Source organism: Aristolochia californica, unplaced genomic scaffold, assembly GCF_029961685.1.
Source record: "Aristolochia californica isolate CCGP_79_NKW_82.1479 unplaced genomic scaffold, dmAriCali1.0.hap1 SCAF_13, whole genome shotgun sequence".
Classification (NCBI taxonomy): domain Eukaryota; kingdom Viridiplantae; phylum Streptophyta; class Magnoliopsida; order Piperales; family Aristolochiaceae; genus Aristolochia; species Aristolochia californica.
Window position 1 is genome coordinate 27,819,167 of NW_027181804.1, and position 27,403 is coordinate 27,846,569.

General features: G+C 38.9%; 3 protein-coding genes across 4 annotated transcripts; 2 read left to right on the plus strand and 1 right to left on the minus strand.

Moving 5' to 3' along the window:
* The first annotated feature begins 1,209 nt into the window (after positions 1–1,209).
* Positions 1,210–3,770, plus strand: LOC137948989 (transcription factor MYB3-like). Its single transcript, XM_068795236.1, has 3 exons — positions 1,210–1,396; positions 2,295–2,424; positions 3,229–3,770. Exons 1-3 carry the CDS (start codon positions 1,258–1,260, stop codon positions 3,767–3,769), a joined length of 810 nt encoding a protein of 269 aa, XP_068651337.1. The 5' UTR covers positions 1,210–1,257; the 3' UTR covers position 3,770.
* A 6,215-nt stretch (positions 3,771–9,985) lies between these two features.
* On the plus strand, positions 9,986–15,490 carry LOC137948094 (protein Brevis radix-like 1). Its single transcript, XM_068794040.1, has 7 exons — positions 9,986–10,339; positions 10,726–10,813; positions 11,677–11,806; positions 13,448–13,869; positions 13,947–14,076; positions 14,298–14,665; positions 15,298–15,490. The coding sequence occupies exons 3-7, from the start codon at positions 11,708–11,710 to the stop codon at positions 15,374–15,376; spliced, it is 1,098 nt and encodes a 365-aa protein (XP_068650141.1). The 5' UTR covers positions 9,986–10,339; positions 10,726–10,813; positions 11,677–11,707; the 3' UTR covers positions 15,377–15,490.
* A 4,805-nt stretch (positions 15,491–20,295) lies between these two features.
* Positions 20,296–26,343, minus strand: LOC137947855 (cyclin-dependent kinase F-4-like). 2 transcript variants are annotated; one of them, XM_068793668.1, is made up of 18 exons: positions 26,265–26,343; positions 24,487–24,744; positions 24,337–24,380; positions 23,615–24,239; positions 23,456–23,534; positions 23,297–23,365; positions 23,121–23,210; positions 22,842–22,980; positions 22,383–22,485; positions 22,225–22,277; positions 22,076–22,142; positions 21,853–21,961; positions 21,628–21,693; positions 21,475–21,543; positions 21,328–21,391; positions 21,084–21,229; positions 20,914–20,995; positions 20,296–20,714 (listed from the first exon to the last, which is right to left on the minus strand). In XM_068793668.1, the coding sequence occupies exons 4-18, from the start codon at positions 23,620–23,622 to the stop codon at positions 20,494–20,496; spliced, it is 1,365 nt and encodes a 454-aa protein (XP_068649769.1). In that variant the 5' UTR covers positions 23,623–24,239; positions 24,337–24,380; positions 24,487–24,744; positions 26,265–26,343; the 3' UTR covers positions 20,296–20,493. The 2 variants fall into 2 exon arrangements, with proteins under 2 accessions (XP_068649769.1, XP_068649768.1); XM_068793667.1 differs by having other exon boundaries at positions 24,337–24,412.
* Between the last annotated feature and the right edge of the window lie 1,060 nt (positions 26,344–27,403).

The window sequence follows — 27,403 nt, forward strand, 5'->3', positions numbered from 1 at the left end:
AAAGGGATTAGGTGGAATTATCACTACATGAGTTTGCAACTGATTCTTGAAAGAAAAAAAATGGTGGGAATTGAATAGTCGCAGTGAAGGAGAGTTTCTGTGGCTCAGTATCTCACTGCTGATTCTCTGTATGATTAAATGCCTCGCAGAGGAATGAGTGACGAAGCACTCGCTTTGGAATGGTTGTTGTAAACCGACGTTCGAAGTCTCCCCCGAGTCGGAGAGTGGACTAGTCCACTCACCACTTCACTTCCCACTTCTGTTGTTAGCGACTGGTATTGGGTATTAAACAGCCATAGGTAACATGTATCAACAATATGCCTCCTTTGTTTTCAAATAAGAAATTATAATAAAAATATAAAAATGTTAAATTCATTAATAAAAATGAGGGGAAGTTTTTCATAAAAGAATATGATCGACGAAGATTAATGTGTATCGATAGATATCAGAAGAATTTCCCTTTTTTTTTATTCTTTATAATTCAATTCAACTATGTAGTTCGACCCGATTGAATTAGGTTTGTTCGAACACCGATTACATCTTATTCAAAAGATTAAGTTACCATGCACTTTAGTATTTATTAAACACTAATTAGTAATACAAAATGTTTATTTTTTACGATAACACATTTATATCTCTTTAAACACAGGAAAGTGAAAATATTTCTCTCCTTCTCCTTCTCCTTCTTAACTATGAGAAGACCCAACTTTTGGGTCGAGTCAAATGGTTACATTAACTAATCCAATGTGGTCATTTAGACCCCGGCCAATTTAAGTCTAAGTTTTATAACACTAGTATAATATATTAAAATTAAAATAGGTTAAATTCAAGTCCTATACTTGAATTTTCTTTAAAAGTTACTATAATTATAATAAAAATAAATAAAAACTATTGCTTCAGATGGTAAATAAATATAAATTAAAATAGATAATTTTTAAATTATTTATTTTTAAAATAAAAATAAAAATTTGGAGAGGAGACTGGGTTCGACGGCCCAACCACAGGACAGCCGCCGGGTATCTTGTCAGTTATAAACACGTGTTGAAGCTTTAAAAAACAGAAAAAAGCTAGGAAGAACACACGAGTAAGTGGAGCCGATTCGAAGTTGAGTCCAATCGGGAGCCGCGCCGTGTGCGTGCATGTGAACCGAGGGAATCTCTATAAGTAGGGTCGACGCGCGGCAGTTTTTTTCGTTCCCAGAGATGATTTCGTACTGAATCAGTTGATCGAGCGGAGCTGGAAGGAGACGAAGGGAAGATGGTGAAGCGGTCGGAGAGTAGCGGCTTCAAGAACAGAGTGAACAAGGGAGCTTGGACGACCGAAGAAGATGAAAAGCTCGTCAATTACGTGAAAGTTCACGGGGAGAAGAAGTGGAAATCTCTCCCGGCTAAAGCAGGTTAGATCTTTTCGTTCTTTCCTTTCCATAAAGCTGCTTTCTATCTTTTTTTTTTTATGTTCTTCTGTAATTCTTTTACTTTCTTGTTAATTTCGGTTGCGGATGTGTAGATTTTAGCGGGAAAATCAAACAGAACTTGAAACGGAATGTAAAGTTTTTTTTCCTGTGGAAGACGAGATTAGTTTTACCTGGTTGCGATTGGAATTTTTAGGCTCGGTTTTAGGCCAATTAAATTGCATTTTTGGTTTGCGAACAGATTTGCAATTTGTGATCTGCGGTTATCTCTCGGTTTTTGTGGTTTTCTTGTTTATAACCTTCTATTCTGAGCTCGCAATTGCTCTTCTGGATTTTAGCTGATGCGTAGATGATGAACGACAAAACGTTAGATAGAACTACTCATGACTACGCTGAATTATCTTCTTTGTTTTCTGCTCAACGAGTGCGTGAGCAAGAGACTCAGTTTTCCACCATATCTGGGGAAAACCAAAGGAAACGATCAAAAGTTTAGGCTAACGAGAAGGACAAGCTACATAATAAACTTTGAAACTGAGAGACTGGGTAAGAAGATAACACCAAAACCTGTGAATGCTAGGTGAGCACGAGACTTAGTGAAAAGTGCAGTCAAAGTTAGCCTACCAAGAAGGTCAAGGAAGATATTTAGTGAAACTTACTAACCAGGGAAAAAAAAAGACTAGGTTTACTGCCAAATTTGGGAGGACAACAGTTCTACTTGCCCGTGAACTTCTTTTATAAATGAAATCACTACATCAGGTAAGGGATAGAATCAATTAGAGGAGTTTATTTTCGTAATTTAAAGGAGACAAGCACAGAGATCCACCAAATGATTATTCCCACCAACCTCCAATGTAACCCTCAATATGTCTGGTTTTCTTGACAGGGCTGAACAGGTGTGGGAAGAGCTGCAGGCTAAGATGGTTAAATTATCTTAGACCAGGAATTAAAAGAGGGAATATTTCCGAAGACGAAGAAGATTTGATCATTCGCCTCCACAACTTGCTCGGTAACAGGTACGGTTTTTATCCTTTTCCTTCGAATAAAAACAGCCGATTGTACCTGGACTCAGAGAGGCGGCTGCGAAAAGGGAACTTCTTGTGGTTGTTTCTCGCTGTGACCTTTCGGCCGTCGTCGCTGATATCATATGGACACCATTGTTCTTTTCTTGCTTTATCTTGCATGAACAGAAAGAAATCCATCTCCTCACAATTTAACGACAAGACTAAAACATTCCAGGTCGCTCACAATTTGATTGTTTTTGCCCTGGGGACGTAGACTGCGGTAAATTTAACAGTAATCGGTGGGCGTTTGGGTCTGCTTTCTAACCCTATTGGGAACATCTCATTTTCTTCTATTCAATGCATAAATTATTGAAGAAAGGTGAATGTGTGGATTTATACTCAATGGAAGCCTGGTGCAGAGTATCCAGGCTGTACTGTCATCAGAATTAAGACACCGAGAAAGAAGAATGTAAGAACAGACAGAGAAAGTGCATTCGTTTCTGGGGATCAGGAGAAAGCAACCATGCCCATATCAGTTGCTTTCAAGCAACAATATTATTAAATAGTTCAGCTCTTAGAAATTACTGACTAATTTATCAAGCACTATTTTTTGTTTTTTTTTTAAAAGTTCTGGGAAACTTTAGCAAGCACTAAGTTGTCCAAGTCACTTTATTCTTGTCTGTTACCTCAATAATTCGGATCTTTGTGAATTGTTGTTTGTCGATTTGTTAATTCTTATATTCTTCTTTCTCTTACTGAAGCTGGTCGTTGTTTGGAGTCAAGACTCTGTTCATATTGTACGATTCTATGCTGCAGGTGGTCCCTGATCGCAGGAAGATTGCCTGGTCGAACGGATAACGAGATCAAGAACCACTGGAATACTCATTTGAGCAAAAAGTCGCTGAGCATTAACGAACTGAATCACAAATTAAACAAAAAGGTAGAGAATATCGGCGAGAACAAGCTAGCATTTCCGAGCAGTACAGAGTCAGACACGAACTGGGTCAAGATTTCTCGCGTGGAGAATGAACAGAACGAGCTTGAGAACGATCAATTAGCCTCCAGCAACGAAAAGGCTGAGCCTCTAGAAAAGGATTTTGACGTGGATGGCTTCTTTGATTTCTCTTCCATGGCAGGCTTGTCGGAATCCAACCCAGATGGAAGCAGCGAATTTGGAATTGCAGAGATGCACAGCTTAGAGTTTGACGGAATTTATCAGAATTTACTGGATGTGGAGTTGCAGGATTTCAGCTGCGGAAGTTCCGACGGGCAGATTGGGTTTGAGCAGCTAGATTTTGATACCTTGACGAGACTGCTGGAGTATGAAGACGAAGATGTATTCTTCTCCTTAGATTAGTGCCTGGATTGCTGTGGTTCTTTCTATCTTAACAAGCCATGCAGGTTTCAAAATAGGCACCATTAGTATGAATGCATTTCATGGTTTTCATTGAGGACTCGACATTCTTCTCCTTTCTTACCATTTCCGTCCCCATCCCACCATGGATATTAACATTAAACCTTGCAGTATCCAATATAAAATCATTAAAAAGAAAAAATTCTAATAAAAATTACAATAACTAAAAGAAAAACTGGCTCGGTTTCGATAGATTGTAAACTAAGAGTACAAGATTCAAGACGAAGAATCATACACGTGGAAGAGGTGACAGATAGGGCAGATTAACAAATACGTGGACCTGTACTGATACAAATGTAAATGGTAAAGCCCAGCCCAACTAGGGACAAATGTCAATAACGAAGTCATGTTGTTAGATAATGGGTCGGGTAGAAGGATCGGTTTTTTAAAACCCACATCAACCCTGATCCTGAACTCGAACTCCTCTCGAACCCTTCTATTGTTAGTATACGACCAAAATAAGGAGGATCATGAATATATAAGTGTGGACACTATCTCTAGTGGTATGAGGCCTTTTGGGACAAAAACCCGAAGCGTAAATTCATAAAGGTTTAGGCCCAAAGTAGACAATATCATACCAATGTGGAGATAGATAATATCTATAATACTTACATCTGGTTCCATCAAAACACGGTCCAACGAAAGATAAGAGAAGCAGATGCCATTTACAAAACAGACAAAGAGGCCATGCACACTCTTTCCGGTTCTTTTTCACATACAGTAAAGGGCCTCGAGCATTACACAAATCAACGATGAAGCTAGGGTGGGATGACTATTCGTCTGTTTAATCCAGTAACTGTTCCACGTTTCGGAACGAGTATTGAACGTGGACGTGGCTGAGAAGCATTTCATCAAACTACCGAAAGGCATGGAAGATACCTACAGTTATCCTTCCGAGTTGTCTTCTCCTTCAATCGTTATGGATCTTTGATGACGCTAGGGTGGGATGACTATTCGTCTGTTTAATCCAGTAACTGTTCCACGTTTCTGAACGAGTATTGAAAGTGGACATGGCTGAGAAGCATTTCATCAAACAACCGAAAGGCATGGAAGATACCTAAAGTTAATGAATCGCTTCAGCTCCTTCCGAGTTGTCTTCTCCTTCAATCGTTATGGGTCTTTGATGACGCTAGGGTGGGATGACTATTCGTCTGTTTAATCCAGTAACTGTTCCACGTTTCTGAACGAGTATTGAACGTGGACATGGCTGAGAAGCATTTCATCAAACAACTGAAAGGCATGGAAGATACCTAAAGTTAATGAATCGCTTCAGCTCCTTCCGAGTTGTCTTCTCCTTCAATCGTTATGGGTCTTTGATGACGCTAGGGTGGGATGACTATTCGTCTGTTTAATCCAGTAACTGTTCGTGGACATGGCTGAGAAGCATTTCATCAAACAACCGAAAGGCATGGAAGATACCTACAGTTAATGAATCGCTTCAGCTCCTTCCGAGTTGTCTTCTCCTTCAATCATTATGTGTCTTCGCAGCTCGCAGGCGCCCGAGGAAAATCTCACTCATGTTAACTTTCAACGTGATTCAGAGGGCCACAGACATTGGCCGTGCGGATTCCAAAACCCAGTTCTCAAACAGACAGACTGTCGTAAAGTGCAGCACCATCTTCAGGAATTAAAGAAATCCAGTAAAAAAAAGTACATAATGGAATAAGTCTCCGTAGCACTCTGAGCGCTGATCTTTGACCATATCTCTCTTTAGTCTTTTCCTTTGCCTGTCGCCTCGGGATCAAAGATGGCTTCAGATCAGAATTCCATCAATTACAGCAACCCCAGATACCCTGCTTCTTGTATTCTAAGTATCTTTATTCTGTATTCAGAATTCAAGCTATCTATCAATTCTAACTCTGAAATCTTCTGTAAATGAACCAGCAATTCTTGAACTGAAATTTGAGCCCCCAGAAACAAATTCAACTGTGAACTCTAACCAGCAATTCTGGAACCGAAATATGAGCCCCCAGAAACAAATTCAACTGTGAACTCTAACCAGCAATTCTGGAACCGAAACATCAGCCCCCAGAAACAAATTCAACTGTGAACTCTAACCAGCAATTTTGGAACCGAAATATGAGCCCCCAGAAACAAATTCAACTATGGGAGCTAACCGGCAATTGTTGAACCGAAATTTGAACCCTACAAACAAATTCAACTGTAACTCTAACCAGTAATTCTTGAACTCAAATTTGAGCCCTCAGCATTTGTTTAGACTTCTGGCAATCTTTATAGCTTCAATTATATCAGACTCATTCATATATGCTTTGATATCATATTAATGCTGATTTCAATTTCATCCCAAAATTAATATTATTCTCACACATAATATTCCAACGCTTATGTAGAGAAGTATTGGTTTTTTATACCTCAGAGTCTAAATTTATATTAAAAAATTAATTAGAAGAATGATTTCCAAATAATAAGAGCTTAATCTGTCTGGTTTGAAGCTATTCTAAGATCCTGGAGTGCATCAATTTTTCCGTTATGGAAAAGAATTCAATCTCCAGCAAAACAGCTTTGACAGGTTTTCTTCTTCTGACTCCAGTACAAGATAACCACTGACCATGTCTTGGCGCTCAATCTGCATTCTGCAACTCACCCAGAGAGGAGAGAGGAGCCTTTACTGACATTCTCTCGACTATGGGAGAGCCCCGACAGAGAGGATCATCATGACAAGCCTTTTCTCCACTTCAGGTGACTAGACCAGGCCGCCCATGGATGGGTACGAGGCCGGAGGCTTTCCATCTCTGCAGTGCCATGCATCTGTCTGGGGGAGGGAACCAATCCGTCGATCGAACACAGCCAACACATCAAATCAGCAGCTTCGTTTGAGAGATTTCTTCTCCTGTTTTTTTTTTCTTTGGCCGGACTTCCTTGTGCAGGCCACTACCAGGACAGTCAGTGATCATCCCAATGATTGCAGATGCCTCTGGTGGAGCCCAAGAGGAGGTGAGAAGGGGAAAGGATATCTAAGCTCCTGTCCCCCTTAACAATGGCTTTATCTGTCCCTAACCATGAGAATCTCCGTGAAGAAAGAGAAAGAAGTTCTTTAGATGATAAAGATTCAGGTTTGAATTGTTGATGAATGATAACATAGAAGGTTTTTAAATGGCCGTTTTAGACTTGATGTCTAATAATAATAAAATAAATATCATAGAAATAAATATTAAATCTTTCATAATTCTCATTATTACGAGAGTCATACATATATCGTAGAATTGAAATAAGAAGAATAAAGAGAGCGTACCTTTCATCATGAAGAATATAAATAAAATTTGAAATACACAAAATAATCTTTGATAATTCGTTTACAAGTGATAAGTTTGCTCCCGTTCAACCAGACTGGGTATGCAAATAGCATTAACCTCACTTGTAAGACCATGGAGGAATTTATAGATTTCCACAGGGTGTGACAATAATGATTATTCATAAGGATACATCCTTTTAGGAGAGATACATCCCCTCAAGAGAGATATATCTCCTTATTTCCAAGGGATGTGTCTACTAAGTCAATGCACCAAATTAATCTACCTCTACAGGGGAATGTTGGCCATTATTCCATGTACTGAACGTCCAATGACAAAACATCTAGAAGTGGGCCCTACGCATATAAAATCATAGTAATTTTATTTCATAAATAATATATTGAAACCATAATTCCAACAGGTGGCTGCTATAACGGAATGCATGTTTCGGTTAGTTTATTGGCTTAGATTGGTGGTAATGTTAGCAATTTGAGGGATTTAAGATTGATTTTATACATAAATAAAGATTTTACCTATAGAAAAGAACAAGTGACGTTTTATTTTTTTAAAAAAATAAGAGTATTTGATATATATTCATTAAAAAATACTTCGAAGAATTATATCGGAATAAGCTAAAATACAAGGAAGGAATTTGTCCAAATCGATAGATGGGAAGCATGTTCATCAACTGATGCTCAAACTTTAACTTGGGTTTAACAAGATTCTGTTACCTTGTCAAATTGGTTTATAAATATTAAAAATTTGACGATGTTTTTTATTATTTTAAATCCAAATTTTGGTATATAATTATTATTTTTTATTCTCTAATAAATATTTTTGTTAGTGATATGGTTATAACTATATGAATATTCGGATAAATATTTTTACACCAATTAAATATAATAAATGGTCACATATAGGGATAAAATTACTACTTAACTTAATTGTAACCAATTAATTAGTAGTATTGCTTATATGATTTTTCAGGAAACTTCCCTCGTATTTTTTTCCGTCCGTTTAATAAAACCCTCCAGCTAAATATATAATATTACCTGAATTTTAAATAAATTAAAATTTTGTATTGTACAATAATTGGACGGAAAATGGTAGAACAAAATTACAAATAATTGGATAAAAATTATTTGACCTAAAAAAACCATAAATGCATATAACGTTGACGACTTTATTTAAATTTCCTTTTTCTACTGGTAAATTCTTACCAAATTACCTATATATCATTAACTCAATGAAATAAGGATGGGTGCAAACCATTTGATACATAATAAACTTATTACTCAAATAAATCTTCGATAATTATGTGACATGGGCATGTGGCTTAGTGGTCACTAGTGGAGGTTTCTAGTATGTGACCTTACGGCTCATGTCTCACCAAGGGTAAGGGGTAATATGTGTGTGTAATTAATCTAAGGGAACAAATCCCCTCATGTACATATATAATAAATTGCTTTAAATTAGATTTTTTTTGTTAAATACAAATTAATTATATTATTTAAAAATTATAGTTGCTACAAGAGTGTAAATTTTAAATTTCAACTCCTATAATTTCCTCTATTAAATAATAATAATAAAATCTATCTAATGACAACCTTACACGTGTCCCTAGCAATTTCAAATTTTATTATTAGATTCCCTATTTAGTGGACTCAAACGAAGCGCCTCCAACACCACCGGAATAACTCTTGCGGAAGCTTCTAGAAATTCCTTGCGTCCGTCCTTGGCCGTAAGAATCTTCGTTTGATGACGATCTGGTCTTTTTACGCATCGACGGTTGAGGATCTTGAGACCGGTCTTGGAATGCTTCCAAATGTGCAACATTGTATCTTTGGTGGTGGGCCTAAGGGGTCAGAATTATGCGGTGGGCCCAATTGACTGTGTACTTTTTTTATGCAGTTTTTATATCGGAAAATGTAAATATTAGCCAATGGCATATTTTCCTAATATTTTATCATAAAATTACAGATTTTTTCCTAATGTGGGGACATCAGTTTTTATAAACCCTAACCCTTAAACCTTAAACCCTAAACTCTATTCCTAGTCACCTTCAGACGTTAATCTCGTCCTTTAATGAGTAGGGGCCCACTTTTAGACGTGGGCCTCCATTAATCATCGGTCCAATCCACCTTTGACAAATTTGTATTGAAGCGACGAAATTGCATTGATATCTCCATTCAAAAAGAAAAAGCAAAAAATCGAAAAGCAAAAAAAAATAAATCCGAAAAAATAAATCGGTAAATTTTAATCTCAGCCGTTGAACTGGAGCTTGACTATCCTTTTCTTGGCTGGGAAGAACTCGGAAAGGAAAAGCTAGGCGTCCCAGATCACGCCACGTGGCGAGACCGTTGGCCGGATCTCCTCATCCCGCCATCCCAAACCACGCTTTAGAATAAAGCTCTTTTAGAAAAAGCTAAAGCAGGGCTGCTTCTTCACCGCCACGCTGCCGGTGGTGTCGCCGAGCCGTACGGGATGGAAGCATGTCGCGCGCCGGCTGCAGCCGGTCACTTACCCGACATGTTCGGTCGCCGTACGGGATCCGACCGGTTGGGGAAGATACTCTGACTGCTTTCTTTTCTTTTTTGCTCGACTCGACAACTCGTTTTTTAGGAGAAAAGAAAAAAGAGAAAATGGATTTGGAAAATTATAAATTTGTAATCCCGAAAATGACCTCCGCAGCGCATTCTGTCAGTCTAATTACTAAATCACCTTTTCGTCTTTTCAAAATTTTATCCGACGTGTCCTAGGAGGCCCGGCTAGGCGTTACGGAATACCAATAACGGTTTACTTCGTGTCTGTTACGGATTTCCGTTCAGTTAGATAACGGCGAAAGCTCCCGCTATAAATATAGGGGGGAGAAGCCAGGCTTCCACCCGTTTTGTCCGAAGTAGGAAAATGTGGAGATGAACAGCGTACGCTCTCCGATTTCGAACTCGAAGAGAATCTGATCCCCCGTAGAAGTCGAGCTGGGGAGACGCTTCTGCTTCCTTTCGTACCTCGGTATCCTCTGAAATCTCGGCGATTTGCCATGTATGGACGGTAGGAGAATCTGCCGAAATCTTCGACAGGACCCGTCTTCTTGGTGTCCTTTCGTTTCTGAAGCAGTTTCTACTCTTTTGCAAGAAGAGAGCGTTTTCGTTAGCTGAAAGCAGTGCGGGTTTGAAGTGTGGTGGCACCTGAGGCGGTTTAGGGAGCGGTTTGGGGATCTGATTGTTGGTCATTGTCGTGGCGGAGGTTGAAGTTCTTGAAGGTATAGGATTGGTCTCTTGAAGTGGAGAAACAAGAGATTTTAATGGCGGCTGTGTGCTTTCTTGTTTTTCGCTTTTTGTTGTCTTGGATTGCAGGTGTTTTTTTCTTTCTTCTGAATCATTGTGGAGTATTTTACATTTGCTGCGCGTTTCTGTCTTCTCAGCGTGACATTTAGTTTCCATTTCTTGTTGCGAGAAATGAGCCTCTAATTGTTGTTGGTTTCCGGGGCGTTTTCTTTTGATCGCTGTTGAATACAGTGATCTTCTCTGTCTTTCTTCGATCTTCGAGGATTTTTGCGACGGTTTTTAAAGAGCAAACAAGCAAAATATGATTGAATGTTGCGGATGATCCATTCACGAAGCTTATATCGATTCTGTTTTGATACAGGTCCCCCGTTTCCGTCACTTGAAGGCTCTTGGAATTCAGTTGAAGAGTCGTCGCACAGAGAAATTTTCTCTTAACTGCCTTTTTTCAGGTAAAGCAAGATGAACTTCCTCTGTTCCTGAAATGCAACGAGCTCGTCTCTTTCTCCAAACGCCTTGTGGTCTTAACAGGCAGATTTTAGGCATTCGGAAGATCACTTATTATATTTCTCAGAGATTTCCACTCGTTGTCATAGATAGTTCCTCGGGGATTGCTTCGAGGAACGATTTCTTATTCTGCTGATCAGAACCTTCGATATTATTCAAAAAAATACCCAATATCTTATCCCGATTAAGTGGAAAAGCAGAGTTAGCCACTGTCGTCTGTACTGGTTCTCAGTAAATGTGAAAAATGCCCCCATTAAATCACCTCTCTCTCACTCTTTCGCTTTATTATCAAACTGAGTAAATATTGGGGCGGTGTTCGATGCATGTTTGAACTTTCACTTCCCGGCTTAAACGCCCAAACCTCCAAACAGTAAAGCTGAAGCCTCACGCAGATCATTCCGTAATTTGTATTTCCCTACAAGGCCCCTCAAAAGAAACGAGGCCCCCCTCTCTGGCCTACCGCAACTTTCAGACACTGCGGACGCCACTGCAGGCGTCTGTCATATACTCGTACTCCCAAGCCCAACCTTCGCCTTTTCCTTCAATTCTATATTGACAGTACCCGACAGCTGCTTAGGAAATTAATAGTGCTCGCTATAATATATTCCACCAGCAAAACCAAGTAATCCAGTATAATCTTTTCCTTGTCGCACTTGATTGCTTGTAGGGATTTGGGCGAATGTAACAGGATGACCTTGTTGTTTGTGTTGATTATTGGAGTTCTTTCAGGCTCTAAGTCCATAGTTAGTAACTGATGACTTGCAATACTCTGAAGCTGATTAATGTTTTGTTTTTTTGGAAAATGCAGTTTGTACTGGGCAGTCGAGGAGGGGGAGAAGATGTTAACCTGCATAGCGTGTTCGAAGCAACCGGACGAGGAGGAGGGAGCGCGTGGTACTCCAAGTACGAAAGACGCCGTCAAAAGCCTGACGGCACAGGTTCGTTCCAACCACCCCTCTACAATCTGTTTTCTGTTTCGCCTTCTCTGATGTTCTGGGCAAAAACAGACTGGGGGACCGTTCCATTATTTTTTCTTGCAGAGTTCTCCTAAATATAGAAATAGCTGTACTCATGCGGGAAAATACAAATATGGGTAATCCGTCTTGCATGTGTCTCTTTCTTAGAAGTAACACTCTGTGATTGGAGAGAATAAGGTGACCGACCTCATCAAGGGACCACCCAAAATGCCTGCCCATGGGCAAGATATTCCCTAGTGTTTGATGCTTCTTTTTCCTGCTATCGGGGGCGCGATTGAAGAGTAAAGGGCTTTCGGCAAAACCAATGAAAATCATCTGTTGACGACTTTACTTTGGTTTGATTCCACGGATTAAACAGTATTTTTGTTTGATCAAATCAAAACGGACAATTGAAAGTCGTGGGGTCCAAAACTGTTTCGCCATCAAGTCGCCCAGAAATTGCACAACCAGATAGCAGAGACATCATTCATCTTTTAAAGCCTTTTGTTACATTCAGGGATAGGGAGGTCCCCGTTTTGAGTCATTAAATGAGCCATCAAGGGGAAAAAGAAAGAAGAAAAAGAAGTGGTTTATCATTTATGTTTCTCGAGCTAGTCTATTTTAGTGTTTTTGATTTTCTTTTAAACAGTAAAATTTGGAAACACCATGTTTATTCGTTCTGTCGGAAGCAACTTCTGTCGGGGGCACGTCTGTGGTGTCTCGTTTTCGATTACAAAGAACAGATGGTTGGTCGTGAAGGTACAAGACCAGGGAGCAGAGGGGAAAAGCTGACGTGAGTTCAGATCCGGCGGGGTGTTGAGACTGGTTCCTCACCGACTCTCACCACTGTCCTGTGTCTCATACACGAGTCAACATCCCCGCCGCAGACTTGTCGATGGGTCTAGAGGCCTCGTAAGGCTTTGTCATTCTCCAATTCTCCCCAGTACGACATTTTGTCATACACGGAGTCTGTCTCTGACCCCGTGTAAGGTGCCAAACAAAACGTCCTCCACCAGGAATAGAACCCAGTTAGAACTTAGAGCTTCTTTTAGACTGCCGGCTCTGTTTATGTTCGTGAGCTGCCGAATATTGTCTTGGCATAGCGTGTCATTGTGGGCATCAAAAGGCGTGAAAGCGAAGAAGAAAATCCGCCTTCAGTCGTCAGATTTAAGATTGGGATACGCCTTCTCCAAAAGTGGGCATTATGTTTGACTGTTTTTTTTTTGTTACGGGAAAAGCATTGTCTGCTCGTGGTCCGTAGTAGGTTGTCCATTTTGTGGAATTCCCATGGCAGGAAAAAGATATAACGTTTCTTATCTGGTAATCCATTAACTAGACATCGTTGAATATATGTTTCTGGGAAAGAAAGTCTTAAGCCGTAGTAAGCCTTGATTATTGCGGCAATGATTTGAAATTTTTGTGCTTTCTATGTTCATATTGATTGATTAAGCTTCCTGACTTGGATTCTCAAAATGAACACCGATTCTCAACCCTTGCCCTGATGCACTACAGTCAATTGAATTGAATAAATGATCTTTTTAGCTTTTGTTTTCTAATTTCCGATGCCAGCTTGATGCATCGTGAGTCAGTCATAACGATTTTTCCCAACAAAATAATGCACAGATCAAGGACATGGCACTGAAGTTCTCCGGCGCCTACCGGCAATGCAAACCTTGCACAGGTTCAAGCAGTAGCAGCAGCAGCAACTACCGCAAGGGCCAGCACCCCTCTTATGGTGACTTTGATACCGCCTCCGAAGGACCCAACTATCCATACCTTCGAGGTGGAAGTTCCAGTTCTACTCCAGCATGGGAATTCCCCAGTGTCAGTAGAGAGCCGTTCGTTCACTCAGATTCCAGATTCAAGAGCACCTACAGCGGCGACCCGACGCCAAGAGGTGACTCGGCCTCGACTCGCTCCTGTGACGTGCTCGTCGTCGATGAAGACGAGTCGAAGGAGTGGATGGCTCAGGTCGAACCTGGGGTGCACATTACATTTGTGTCTCTTCCTCAGGGAGGGAATGATCTCAAGAGAATAAGATTCAGGTAATTCCAGCCTGAAGATCCCTTTGATCGTAGTTAAAATAGGTTCCATTTATTAATTCTATTTTCCAATTTGGCAGCCGGGAAATGTTCAATAAATGGCAAGCTCAGAGATGGTGGGGCGAGAACTACGATAGAATCATGGAGCTGTACAATGTACAGAGGTTCAGTCGTCAAGCTCTTCCAACCCCTCCCAGGTCCGAAGACGAGGTAAATTTCATGCATCTAAGTTGTTATCGCTGTATAAAACCAGTTAATTCCCATTATTTCACCGGCTTTGCTCATTTGACATCTCTTAGATCAATGGCATAAATCATCCGCCTTCTGCTCATGCTCTGATACATTCATTTTAACTTGTAAATTTCATTTCTTAGCTTCAATGGAGTTTCAGATATTAGGAATCCAAGTTAACGTGTCGAAATACATCACAGAGGGATTCATATTCGCGGATGGGATCGGCAAGGGAAAGTCCGGTCACACCACCATTGAGCAAAGAAAGAATTCAACGTAACCACTGCAGACCTGGTGGAACAAAAGGGTATTATCCACCGGAGCCGACAGAATATGGTCATTACCAGAGCACCACCATGCCCGGCATATCAAGCATGGGTGCGAAGGGGGAAACCTCATCAATTGACGCCTCCAGAACCACCACTTCTTCCAGAGATGAAAATTCAGTCTCTATTAGCAATGCCAGTGACCAAGAGACAGAATGGGTCGAGCAAGACGAGCCTGGAGTCTACATCACGATCAGAGCTTTACCTGATGGGACAAGAGAACTTCGACGGGTCAGATTCAGGTACAAAACTTGCCCTTAATCTTAAATTTTTCCTCTTCAAAATCTTCCACTTTGTCATTTCCTAAATTCCGGCACGCTCAAAACCATGACTTCCCGGTCCTAGTGACTGGAAAGAAACACACCGGACCGCCGTGTATATCTCACAGAATCCATTATTTTAAGACCCATCTTAGGGACGACACAGCAGGAAGCGGTTGCTTTCGCTCCTCATTAATGGCAGCAGGCAGGGGACATCCAGTCCTTTTTCACAATTTCGACAGAGCAGCAGTGGCCGTACTCACTCAAGATTCTGTTTCGTTCTCAATAGGATGGACTCTGCAACAGTTGTTCGCTGAGTCCACGCGTGCTTTATTGATGATCCAATCTCTGGTAAATAATCGTGGGGGACCATGTTAGGACTCTGCCCGTCGGCTATCCGCCCGCATTCATATCCTGTACCATCTCCATATTCGTTCTGACGTTCTACTTGCAGTACCAGTCTATATCCCAACCTCTACCCCTTAACTACAAATCAACCTTTACCCCTCTTCATTAAATGATGGAAAAACGAATTAAAAGACTTAAAAAATTCCGATCTTTTTTATTCTGTTTTTATCTCATTCATTTACAATTGATATTCATTTTGATTGTAGCCGTGAAAAATTTGGAGAACTGCATGCGAAGTTGTGGTGGGAAGAGAACAGAGAGAGAATACAGGCACAATACCTTTAGATCTTTTGTAGTCATCCTGGCGATTGATCCCAAACATACAGAGTTGTTTTCGTTTTTCATTACTGCTGTAACAATTTTTTGTTGGTTATATTAATATCAACATTTGTTGGTCTACATTCATTCCATTTTCCAACAAGAATCATTTTGCGTTTTTTATTCAAACTGAAGGACTTCCAGTCCTTTTAGGTGGTTTATTTGCACTCAAGGCTGCAGGATGGATTCTAAGAAAGAAAGAAAATGCTTCTCCGGTATTCTGATCTTCTGGATTGAGTGAACGCCCATGAATTAGCGAGAGAAAATAGTACCTTATGAGGACCACATTCCTAGTAAAATGGATATGTAATCTTTTTACTATAAGGATAGAGGAATACAGAGTTGAACATAGTAAAATAAGAAATTGAAAGATTTTGTTGAAATTGTTCGTTTTGGAAATTTTCCGAAAAGCTAATCATAGGTTCTTCTATTTGTTGAAGAACAACTATGGAAGAGTTTTGCATGACTCTTATATTAAAAAGTCTTACAAATTCACAATTATTATAGAAGGAGGTCTCACACAAGAGTTTCAGTTTAAACGTGTTTTAGTTATGTTAGTTTTTTATTTATGTTGAGTTATTTAATTGGGACAAGAGTAGTTTAATTATAATTGGACTTTATTATTTTCCTCTATTATAAATAGGAGTTCATGTACTCTGATTACATTAAATCAATGAAGTTTTTCTCTTTTCTAAAAATTCAACATTCTCCATCGGAACAATAGGGTCGTTATGCTCTTTACTAAACTCTTGAAAGAGAAGAAATATAACCAAGGTGTATCTTTTTTTATCAAAGGTTGAGTTGATCATCAAAAGAAGAATTAGGCAAAAAATTAGGATACATTCTAGGAAAATGAAACTTCCGTGGAAGAGAAGCACATGAAACGCTTTCACAAAAATTCTAGTCGAATCGAGAATGAATTTTTCGTTCTATACATGCCAAATCATGAATTAGTAATTGCATCCAATCTCCGAAAAGTCCCAATTTTTTCGAATTTTCGATTATTTGAATGGGATATTTATAGAATCTCCTGAATAGTATCAAACTTTATTCCATGGTATTTCCATGAGATTCCTCTTTATTATTCTTAAGCAAGCCCTCGAGAGTGCTTAGTTGATCCATGATTTATGTTTCATCTTTCTTTTCCTTTTCGTTTGTTTGGATAAATATATCGATCAATTCTGATTCTTTCTTTTACTATTGTTTCTTGTTCGATTGTTATGAGTCTCTTCCTTTTTGCGTATATCATCGCTACTCCATTTAGCATCATCCACTCATTCGAAACTTAATTTGAAACTCATATATCGACCGGCATGTTTTTGGGATGCTCCTAATAGCCAACAAATGGCAAACGTTTTTCTTTGTGTATATCCTATTTCATTGGGAACTTGGTGAGTCGATCTGCCAACACATCTTACTTTTATTGCTATATCAAGAGTTACTCCATGTATTGCTTGGCTTAAAACACATAGTGGATTTGTTTCTATATTTTGTTGAATCTTATTCATGGCTCGGTAGATAATTTGATAAGCAAATGATTTTGTTTTTGTGTTTCAGAATAAGATTAACCAACATGTTAACTAATCGATTACGATCAATTGGATCGGATTTTGCAATACCTGAACGTGACATGAGTGTGAAAGAGCTTCAATAATATGTTTTCTTTTTATAAGGGCTAAAAATGAATCACTTAAATTTGACTTTTGACCCCATATTGTAGGGTGGATCTCGAAAGATATGAAATATCTCTCTCCAAGTCGTACATTCGACTTTCCACAAGATCTAGTATGGAATTTTGTTTACTATCTTTAAATTGAGAATTTGTTTCCCTCTTTTTCTTGCTAGGATTGGAAAATCTGTATTTGACATATCCATACAATCAAGTCCTTAGGTTTTCGAAATAGTGTAAAAATAAGTGTTTTTAATCATTGCTATTTGACTTGGACCTGTTCTAAAGAAGTGGAGGTATTTTGAATTGTTTGTTGACATGGACAAAGTAAGGAAAACGCTCTGAAATGATTTCAATATTGAACCTTGGCCATATAATAGTTCCGAAACAAATCTCCTTAGAAAGAAGATCATTTGTCTCATGGTAGCCAGCTCCTGTCCCCTTACGAAACTTTTGTGATTGGATTAGCCATACACTTCACATGTTTCTAGTGATTCACACGGTATCATCAGATGATACAAGTCTTGGATAAGAATCTACAACGCACTAGAACATCCTTGTTTACGATCCTTTACTCTGACAACATCTAGGGTTCCTCGAACAATGTGATATCTCACATCGGGTAAATCCTTAACCCTTCCTCTTCTTACTAAGACTATAGAATGTTCTTGTGAATTAGGGCCAATACCAAGTATATAAATAGTTGATCATACTCTGGTAACTTTACATATGGTAGAGTTTGTTTTTTTAGGCCATAGTAGAAAAGTTGATAGATAAGTCACCCTTATTGTCACTCTATAGAACAGTACATGAGATTTTAGTCTCATACGGCTCTTCATTCAATTATTTCGAAGTAATTGGGTCCTTTTCTTCGTTTGAGAATGTCCTTCCTTCTTCCGCTCTATCTCGAAGAGTAACTGGGTCAATTCAGTCATGTTTTCATGTTCCAATTGAACACTTTTTATTTTTTATGACGATCAAAAGAGAAGATTAATCTTTTTACCAAAATATGTGTTTTAAATCACGATGTTATAATAAGAACAAGAGATCTTTCTTGATCAATCCTTTTACCTCTCATTCTTCGAGAATTAGAAAAATCCTTTTCGAGTTGGAATTTGTTCATTTGGAATAGGGTTTCTTCTACTTATTTATTTACTTTATTTTAATAGATAACAACCATTTTATATTGATATTGACATTTTAATGATATTTTTATGTTTGATTATTGAATAAAGTTTACGCATAATTATGCACCTTTTATGAATAATTTTATGCAAAGTGTATAGTTAATTTTATATATAATTTATTTGATATATATTTTATACAAATTTTAAATATAGGTGGAAGCTCGAACTCGAATTCAGTTAAAATTATTGGGTTTGAGCTTGATTACAATTGAGGCTCGAGGCGAGGTCTCAGTTCAAGTTTGAGTTTAAAATATTTAAATCAAGACTGACTTGAACATAGGCAGATTCGGGTTTGGCTCGATTCAATGCTATCCTTACTTGTGAGAACAAACATGATTTATTTTAATTAATAGATTAATAGCAAAACCTAACTATCAAATTTGACACGAAATCTTCTGAACCCATTAATAAAACAGAGTTAATTGACATCGTTCAGTCACCAAAAGCACTTCAGAATGTCAAATAAAGGCTTGCGCGGAAGCTGTCCTTGGACCTGTTTCCGTTTTCTGTCCACCACGGGAGAAACGGCTCTCAAGTTTCCTTTCATTTTGGGAAATGAAATTAGCCATCGTTTCATTCTCTACACCTAGGACACCAGGATATCATCCTGGTGCATCCTATTTTTTCCGCAGGACCACCAAGTTCGGGATGGACTGGTGTGGTTCCTCTACGCCTAGGACACCAGAATATCGAACCATGAACCAAGAAAGGCATGAGAAAAAAACATATTGGCTAGTGGTGAGGCCTCAATTCTTGACCGGAAAGGACACCAAACGCCTTTGCCCCTCCTCTCTATCTATCCAAGGGATGGAACGGGAGAGCTTTTGGTTTTTTATATGTTGTCAAAGAGTGCCTGAATTGATCAGGTCATGCAGGAACAAGGTTCCATTCTCTCGGTTCTGTTAGGATGCATCAGTTGCATACATATCTTGTCATGACCTTATCTTGGATTCTCAATACTTCTGTCGCTCCATCCCCGCAGGAGAAAAGAACCCATCGTTGTCTCGGCTGTACTACCAGGAGCACTGGAAGTCAGAATAGAAGAGCACTCATCTTGGGGTGCAGTTATCCGCTTTGCAATTGGCTACCCAGTATTTACCGTGGGCACAATAACTGGTACACCAGAGGTGCATCCTTCCGTGTCCTCTCAATGCTCTAACACCCACACTGGATATGGACTGTACTGTCTCACGACGTTCTGAACACAACTCACGCAAGAAAGGCCCAAAGCCAACTCCAGGGAACAATAAAGCTTCATAAGGTCTTTTTGTCTAGGTGCAGGTAGCCTACATCTTCACAGACATGTCTATTAAACTGAGTCTCTGTCCAAGACAATGCCCAGAACTTACCCAACAAAGAATCTCGCTACCTTAAGGACTGTTATAGTTATGGTGGTCGTTCACCCCTTCTCATGAAGTTGTAGGGCCCGTAGGCATCTATCCACGGGTACAAGTCTTTTGTTGAAGGTCGTTCGAGCTTTTCCTGGGTGTATGGCATGGGTTACTACAGCGTTGTAGCAACTGGTACTCAAGACATTGGCTCGAGGCATTTTCTCTACCTCTTCTTACCTTGCCCTAAAAAAGCAAGGTTGCCTTGCGTCCTTGAAGAATTTCAGCTAACCTGGCCTCCTTTGTCCCTTGGGACGAACAAAGGGTAGTACGTGAATATTCACCTATTGTCCATCGACTACCCTTTTCGGCCTGATTTTAGATTCACCCTCCGTGGAGGAACCTTGCGGAGGAACCCTTTGGTTTTTTGGGGCGTTGGATTCTCACCAATGTTTGTGTTACTCCAAGCTCGCTTCCGCTTTGTCCACACCTGCTCGTACGGGTGCTTTTTCTCTAAGGTGGAACGATCCCTGACCGTTTCATTTCAACATCCCACAGCATCGGTAGATCGCGTAGCCCCATTCATCTTCGGTTCAAGAGTTCTCAATCAGTGAGCTATTACATACTCGAAATGGCTGCTTCTAGGCAAACCTCCACGATGTCTTTGCACCCCTGCCTTCAAAATAAATAACAATGCTGATATTTAACAATCAAAGCACAGATACATTAACACACATTTGTCTAAACTTCTTTTAACAACACGCATACTCGACAACATTAGAACAGTAAAACACTACACATATAAGGTCAAGTCAACCACACTGTTCGACATAGCCAAACAGCGAACAAACCAAGCTTAGCAGAACACAATCGCAGATGTCTATGGGGCATGACTTCTCTTCAGCCCACAACATTCCTGGAGTAGTTTCTGGCAGACGGTAATTGATGAGATCTACCAAGGAAATCGGGATGTCCATGCCACCCACCAGCCTTCATGGCGGGAGGTGGAGATGGTTTCACTGCAAGCTGCTGCAGCCGCTCAGAGTTATTAACAGTGACTCGAGCTATCTTCTCAGCAGTTTCATCAACTAGACGTGCATTCTTGCCCGTGGAAAGCGTCACTGCAAACATCAAAACGACAAGATGAGCATGTAATTTGCAAATATAAAAGTTCCTTCCCAACAAGGCATTCAAATATGAAAGTTTTTTCCCAACAAGGCATTCGACTAATTAATATATCCTAATCAAGACAACTTTTTAAAAGTAACAGAGTCTTAAATGCACCCCCCACCATTTGCATAAGGGGAAACAGATGCAAACCTGGGTTGACACGTGCTGGTGGCCGATATTTTGGTTGTAGCTTGCTAGAGTTCTTCACTGACTTCTCATTCTTGCCAGCCACCTTTGGTTTTTAGCGAACGGAAATAGCCGACAGTTAGATAACAGAAAATCAAAATGAAGTAAAATTTCACCTAAAACCTGTACCTCACCTGAGAATCTAAATCCAGCTTCCGTTGCACACCAGAGTTCAAAGAGGCATGCATCCTAAAAGAAGAGAGGCTGCTTGCAGTTTTTGAATTAGACATGCTTCCTGAATATCTACGTGAATTCTGTTCGAGAGCCCCTTTCACTCCAGCTGAGCATTTGACATCACACACCACTAGTCAAACCAATGACCAGTGGAAGAAACAGTAGAGCATATGGCACTAATAAAAAATTAAAAAGTTAACCAACCAGATGGTGGTGTTCTTTGTGCAGCAGACCGCACTCTAAGTGATGGCGGAATGTAATAACAAAGCTGCCACATAAGAGGAAATGTAAGTAATGTAACAGGATATCAACGCAAAGAAAAAGAGGATAACATGCTGGACAAATAATTACCTGAAAAAAAGGATGTTGAAGGGCTTCTGCTGCAGTTGGCCTCTTTGTGGGATCCCAAGTACAGAGTGACTGGAGTGTCCACAACATGAGATAATTAGAAGAGGTGAGCAGGGGGTTTGAATAGTGAAATAGCTCTTGTTCAGAGTGACATACCGAGATGAGGCTAATCGCATCCGCACTAGCTGATGGAATCAATATTGAGAGATGAACACTTGCAAACTACAAAAAGAGCAATTGAGTTTGGCTAAAAAAGAGTTGAAGATAAGAAACTCAACAATAATGACCCAGCCTAAAATAAGGTCATCAAAGCAAAAAAGCAAGAAAGCATACAACATCAACGGTTAATAGTATTAAAACAAAAGCGATGATTATATATACCTGTGGAAATTGGTATTGGATTCCATTAGCCAGTTGCAGCCCTTCTGCCCATGAATTCTGATCAGGACTACCAATTACACTGCATATCTTGTAAATCTCGTCAGCTTCACTGCACTCCATCACAAGAGCAACGATATAAATTAACAAAAAGAAAACATAATTCATGAAAAAAATTCAAATTTACGACTAAAGAAAAGCTAGAAAGAAGAAAGAAGAGTGATACTTTGATCCAGGAAACAGGGGTCGAAGAGTGAATAGCTCAGACATAATAGCACCCATAGCCCACATATCTGGAGCAAAGAAGAAATGGATAAGAAACTACAGTAATTGAAGAAGTCTGTTGAAGATATTATTTCCTTCTGAGAATCTCACCAACAGCAGAGCCATAGATAGATGCCTGCAGCAGAACTTCTGGCGCTCGATACCTTCCACAGACAGAAGGAAAAAGGAAAGAGAAAGATCTCATTGAGATGAGCAAGGAAAAAATTGCAGCCTAAAATAACAAGAAAGGCAGTAACTGGAGTACTCACCATCGAGTTGAGACATATTCAGTATATGGTGGTTCAGAGGTAACTTCTCGAGCAAGACCAAAATCAGCAACCTTAATAACATCCCTTGTGACCAGCAGATTCTCTACAGTTCATGCCGACCACATCAAGAACAGTAAATAACAAAAATAGAAGAAGAACATTAGAATTCCAAAGGCCCATATGTTGCCTACGCTTGCAATTATAGATTCTTGACCAAAACTTTCTATTTTTTTTTTAATAGTGGAAAGCTTTTATTACTTGGCTAAGGTAAAAAAAACTACAGATTAAGATACAATGGGAAAGCAATCTCCAGCCAGACAGCAGGTCTAGCGACACCTTCATGATCATGACCAACACCTAGTAAGAGGTTAACACTGTTATCTTAAGTATGGATGGTCATACTAATCCTTTCATGCCAATCACAAGTTTTTCGGTGGAACTGTCAATCAGCTGCCTTACCAGGCTTCAGATCACGATGGAAATATCCTCGCTGATGCATATAAGCAAGTGCTTGGAACACTTGAAAGCACCAGTTCCTAACTTCTGCCTCGGAGAACAGCCTCCCACGGTCTTTAATGAGCTGGTACAGGTTACACTCCTGACAGTAATTCAACAAAGGACAGTTTTACCGTCAATTTATTAACCACAAATACCCACAAACTACAGAATGTCACATGTCAGCCTCATACATTACAACTCATCAAAAGTAGTCACATAACAAGTTTGTAATGTACTCACCATGTATTCAAACACGAAGTACAAGATATCATTTTCTCTTATGACTTCCTTCAACTTCACAATGTTGGGATGGCTCATCTTCCGCAAGGACTGCAATAAACAAAAGTTAGAGGCAGACTAAAATCCAAAGAAAGTTATATCACTTCACTTCCACATCTGATGTACAGCAGTAATACCTTCACTTCCCTCAGGCTCATGCACTCTTCCCAAGAATAGTACTTCCTCTTCATTTTTTTTATTGCAACCTGCGAACAAACAACAACATTATCAACAAGAACAAAAAGACCCTGCCACAAGCTACGATATAAAAATATCAGGAAATAAAAAATGCTTACAATTTCACCCGTTTGCTTATTCATAGCTCGCCAAACACTTCCAAAGGTTCCATCTCCAACTTCCTTGATTACCTTATACCTGGTAATGGTAACAGAATTTCAGTCAAATCTCAAGGATAAAACCATATTTCACTGAGCAGGTTTGTTATGATGACTCACCTATCCATTATGATTGAAAATAACCCAAATAAACTTCCGAAAGCTTGCAGCTGCTTATTATTGACGTAAATAATGTGCAATCTAAAGATGGCACATCCAAAAACAGCCCACTAAGAGTATACTTCAAAAGAGAACTCCCGAATACTGCTTATAGAATATAAGCGAGCTATCCAACCAAGTCCACCATCAATTTTGAATCATCAAGAAATTCAAATGTTTCTGATGGATGGGCTGAAAACCCTTATTAACCAACATTTCCTGACATGAAGCTCCAAGAAGATGATCTATTTTCGGTAACAAAATAGGTCCTGCACCAAAATTCATCTTGCTGACAAAAACTGAGCTTCAAGAATGCAGGCAGAGTATTCTTAGTAACTGCATGGATCCATCTCTTCTTAAAGATCACTGGAGCCAAGCAATCACCTTGGTCTTTGTACAACCTTTCCAGTTTGATCTTGCAATTCCCCAGTAACACGTTATCCAGACACCGTGCTTGTATGGACCAATGACAAGGAACTGAAAATTGCAAATAGTTCTGCCTAGCAATGAAGCACAATGCAGATCCACTCCTAGCTAAGTGAAAAGAAAACAAAAATCCTCATTTGTCAACTTCCAGACCTCAACCCTGAAAAAAAAAGAGATCCAAGGATGAAGTTATTATTTCAAACAGTACCTGAACCACTAAAGTCAAAACAGAAAAAAAGAAAAGATCAATGTAATACCCCACAAGAAATTTCCACAATGTCAAGCTCTTCAGATCTCACTCCTATTTCCAATAAAAGACAAAATGATAATGCACTGAAGAAGTACCAAATGTTAGGACCAGTACAATGATATTCAGAGACTAAAATCTAAGGGGGGAAACAGCTTACTTGTGAGAGGATAATGTAGATCTAGTATGCGTTTCAGTATAGATTTGCATCAGGCCTCACGTGATGATCGTGCAAAAGCAACTGACAACTAAGTACAGTTGACAAAAGAAACAAGAAGGAATACGAGGATGAGAAACCGCCAATCAAGGACCTCCTGGAAAAACAAGACTCGAACTCGAAGGCAATTTGACCAAAAGTGCACTTGCTCCATATCTCTAGTGCAACAGTTATGTCCTGAAAAACACAATGGGGCGCAATCTGCAAAACAAAATAAAGGTGAGAATCTCAAAGATTAGTAATTGACTAAATCCTCACTAGTGCAAAGAACATTTCTTCAACATCTTAGAAAGAACTCACACTTTAATACAGTAAAATGAGCACTAGTTTTGTTGCATCTAGCATTTTAGACATCCTTTTTTTTAAAAGAGAGAAAGGGAGAGGGGTAGTGTGCATGACAAAGGCCATCCGCAGAACTCCTAATCCCATATTGCACAGATATTTACATGACCAGACTCTACCAGGAATTTGCCGTGAAAACATGAAAATGTGTTCAACCAACAGGATATGTATTTTCACATGAGAAACAATAAGCCAGATTTTTTTTAACTTGATGCAAGCAGCATCTGTCCAAAAAGTGAAATAAGATAAAGGAGCAACTGAACTATTCAACATGAGAACTGACATTTTGACATCGTGAGTTGAATATTTAAAGCTGGAGATTTCGATAAAAGTTATCAGATATGTCCAGACCAAACAAACTGAACCAAATCCAGGAGGATAAAATTAAACTAAACAAGGTTTAAGTGAAGCTAATTGATAACATCGGCAGAGCCACAAACATCAGGCATCGAAGGAGTGAAACTTCAAGAAAAACACAAGACTATCCAAAAGTCCAACCATTCATCAGCATGACCATGAATTCTCAAATTAGGGTCTCTGGTTAAGGTTTTGACATGCGGAGAAATTTCTAATTCCTGAGTATTTTCCATGTTTGCATAACAGTCTTGAAACTGTTCAAGTTCAGATCCATCAAGCTAGAATTATTCAAAATAACCCACTGGTATCAAAGCTTGAGCCACTATTATTCTTCAAGCCTTCAGATACTAATTGATAAATGAAATCATTCAATTAATAAACCCTAATATAAAATTAAAAAAAGTCTGCCTTCCCACAACCCTAAGAAATCTAGGCAAACTCCGAAACACCAGAAACAAAATAAAACAGAATTCTGGGAAAAGAAACGATTATATGGCAACCATATTTTGGGATTACAATATAACATCAAGCCTTGCAATCAAAATCTCATACCTCAATAAAAATCTGCAAAAAATTAAACGCCCAATTTTGGTGACAAATAAAATAACCATTGTTCAAGGCCACCAGACATCGAAAAAGATCGCAAATCCGCACCCGCAGAATCCAAAGACTCGAACAGACACAATGAATAAACCACATATCCAAATATAAACCTAATTAAAAACTAAAAATCCACAAAATAACTAAATTAAAGATTTCATCGGTCAAATTGAGCGTAATTCAAAACACCCCCGCTCCAACCGCCGATATCATCCATCCCATTGACTCCCCTTCCAATCCAAGCCATAATCCATCCAAAACGCACCAGAATTACCACCACAATCCAAATTTCCCGAAATGAACAAAAAACAGATCTACCACGAGATAAAACCAATAATCCACCGGACGACATGAAAACAAAAAAAAAAAAATCCAATACAAGAACAAGAAGAATCAGAAAAGCGCGAAGGAGAAAAACAAACCTCTACGCCTTCCCGCATAACCACCCAGGCGTGGCGCAGAGCTCTTCTCCAGAAGCGAAGCGAAGCTGCGACGTAGAAATAAAAGGAGAAGAAGTTTTCGTGCAGGAACCGAGGGCCCTATTTATATCCTTTCTCGTAAAAATAAAAGAAAAAAACGATTTTTCTAATGCGCGCATTTAATAGAACTCGATATTTAACGTATACCGAGGGCGGTGGGGAGGAGATATCTGCTCTTGAGGAGGCACCAAGACAAGATAACCTAACCACGGTTAGTTTTTAACCCACGGCCACCGTTACATCGATTATTAGATAACGATCCTTGGGTGGGTGTGGCCCCTTGGTTAGTTATTCTTTTGGTTTTTCTGAGGCAGATGGCCACTTGGTTAGTTATACTTCTTGTGAAGAGAGACGGGCGATCTCACGTGTCGCGTTGGATTTATTTTTACACCTCCACATATTGAGTAAGAAAAATCTCTAAATCATTCTTTTGTAATATAATATTTATTTTATTATAATTTAAAAATACATCTCCACGTTTTAAATTATGAAATCTGGTTTCCGCCACCCAATCATCCAAACGAAGTAAATGCAGGGGTTTGAACCCTTTACGTTTTTTTTACAACTCCGTATATTGAGTAAGAAAAATCTCTAAATCATTCTTTTATAATATAATATTTATTTTATTATAATTTTAAAATATTTTTAAATATTTTGATTATTTTTAAATATATTTTAAATATGATAATTGATAATAGATAATAACTTTTTGAGCCTAATAAGGTATGATTTAATTGTGTAAATTTTTATTTTTTATTATTTAATTTTTGCTATAAGTTTCTATACAAAACACAAAACCCTAAACCCTAAACCTTGAAATGTATTTGATTTTAAGGATCCTAATAAGGTATTCGATATTGAGATAAACATTTTGGCCATCTTTGTCTTTATTGAGATCAAGTAAATCCAATATTTAACTTATAAGTTTAATATTATATTTTGATTTATTTTTAAAAACTATTTTCTTATCGATTGTTAATTTTTAAATGTTAATACTTTGAAGTTGAAGTTTATCAAATTTCTAGAAAAAAAAATTATTTTATTGACTTGTTCATAACTGAGTACAATGAACCTATTTAGGA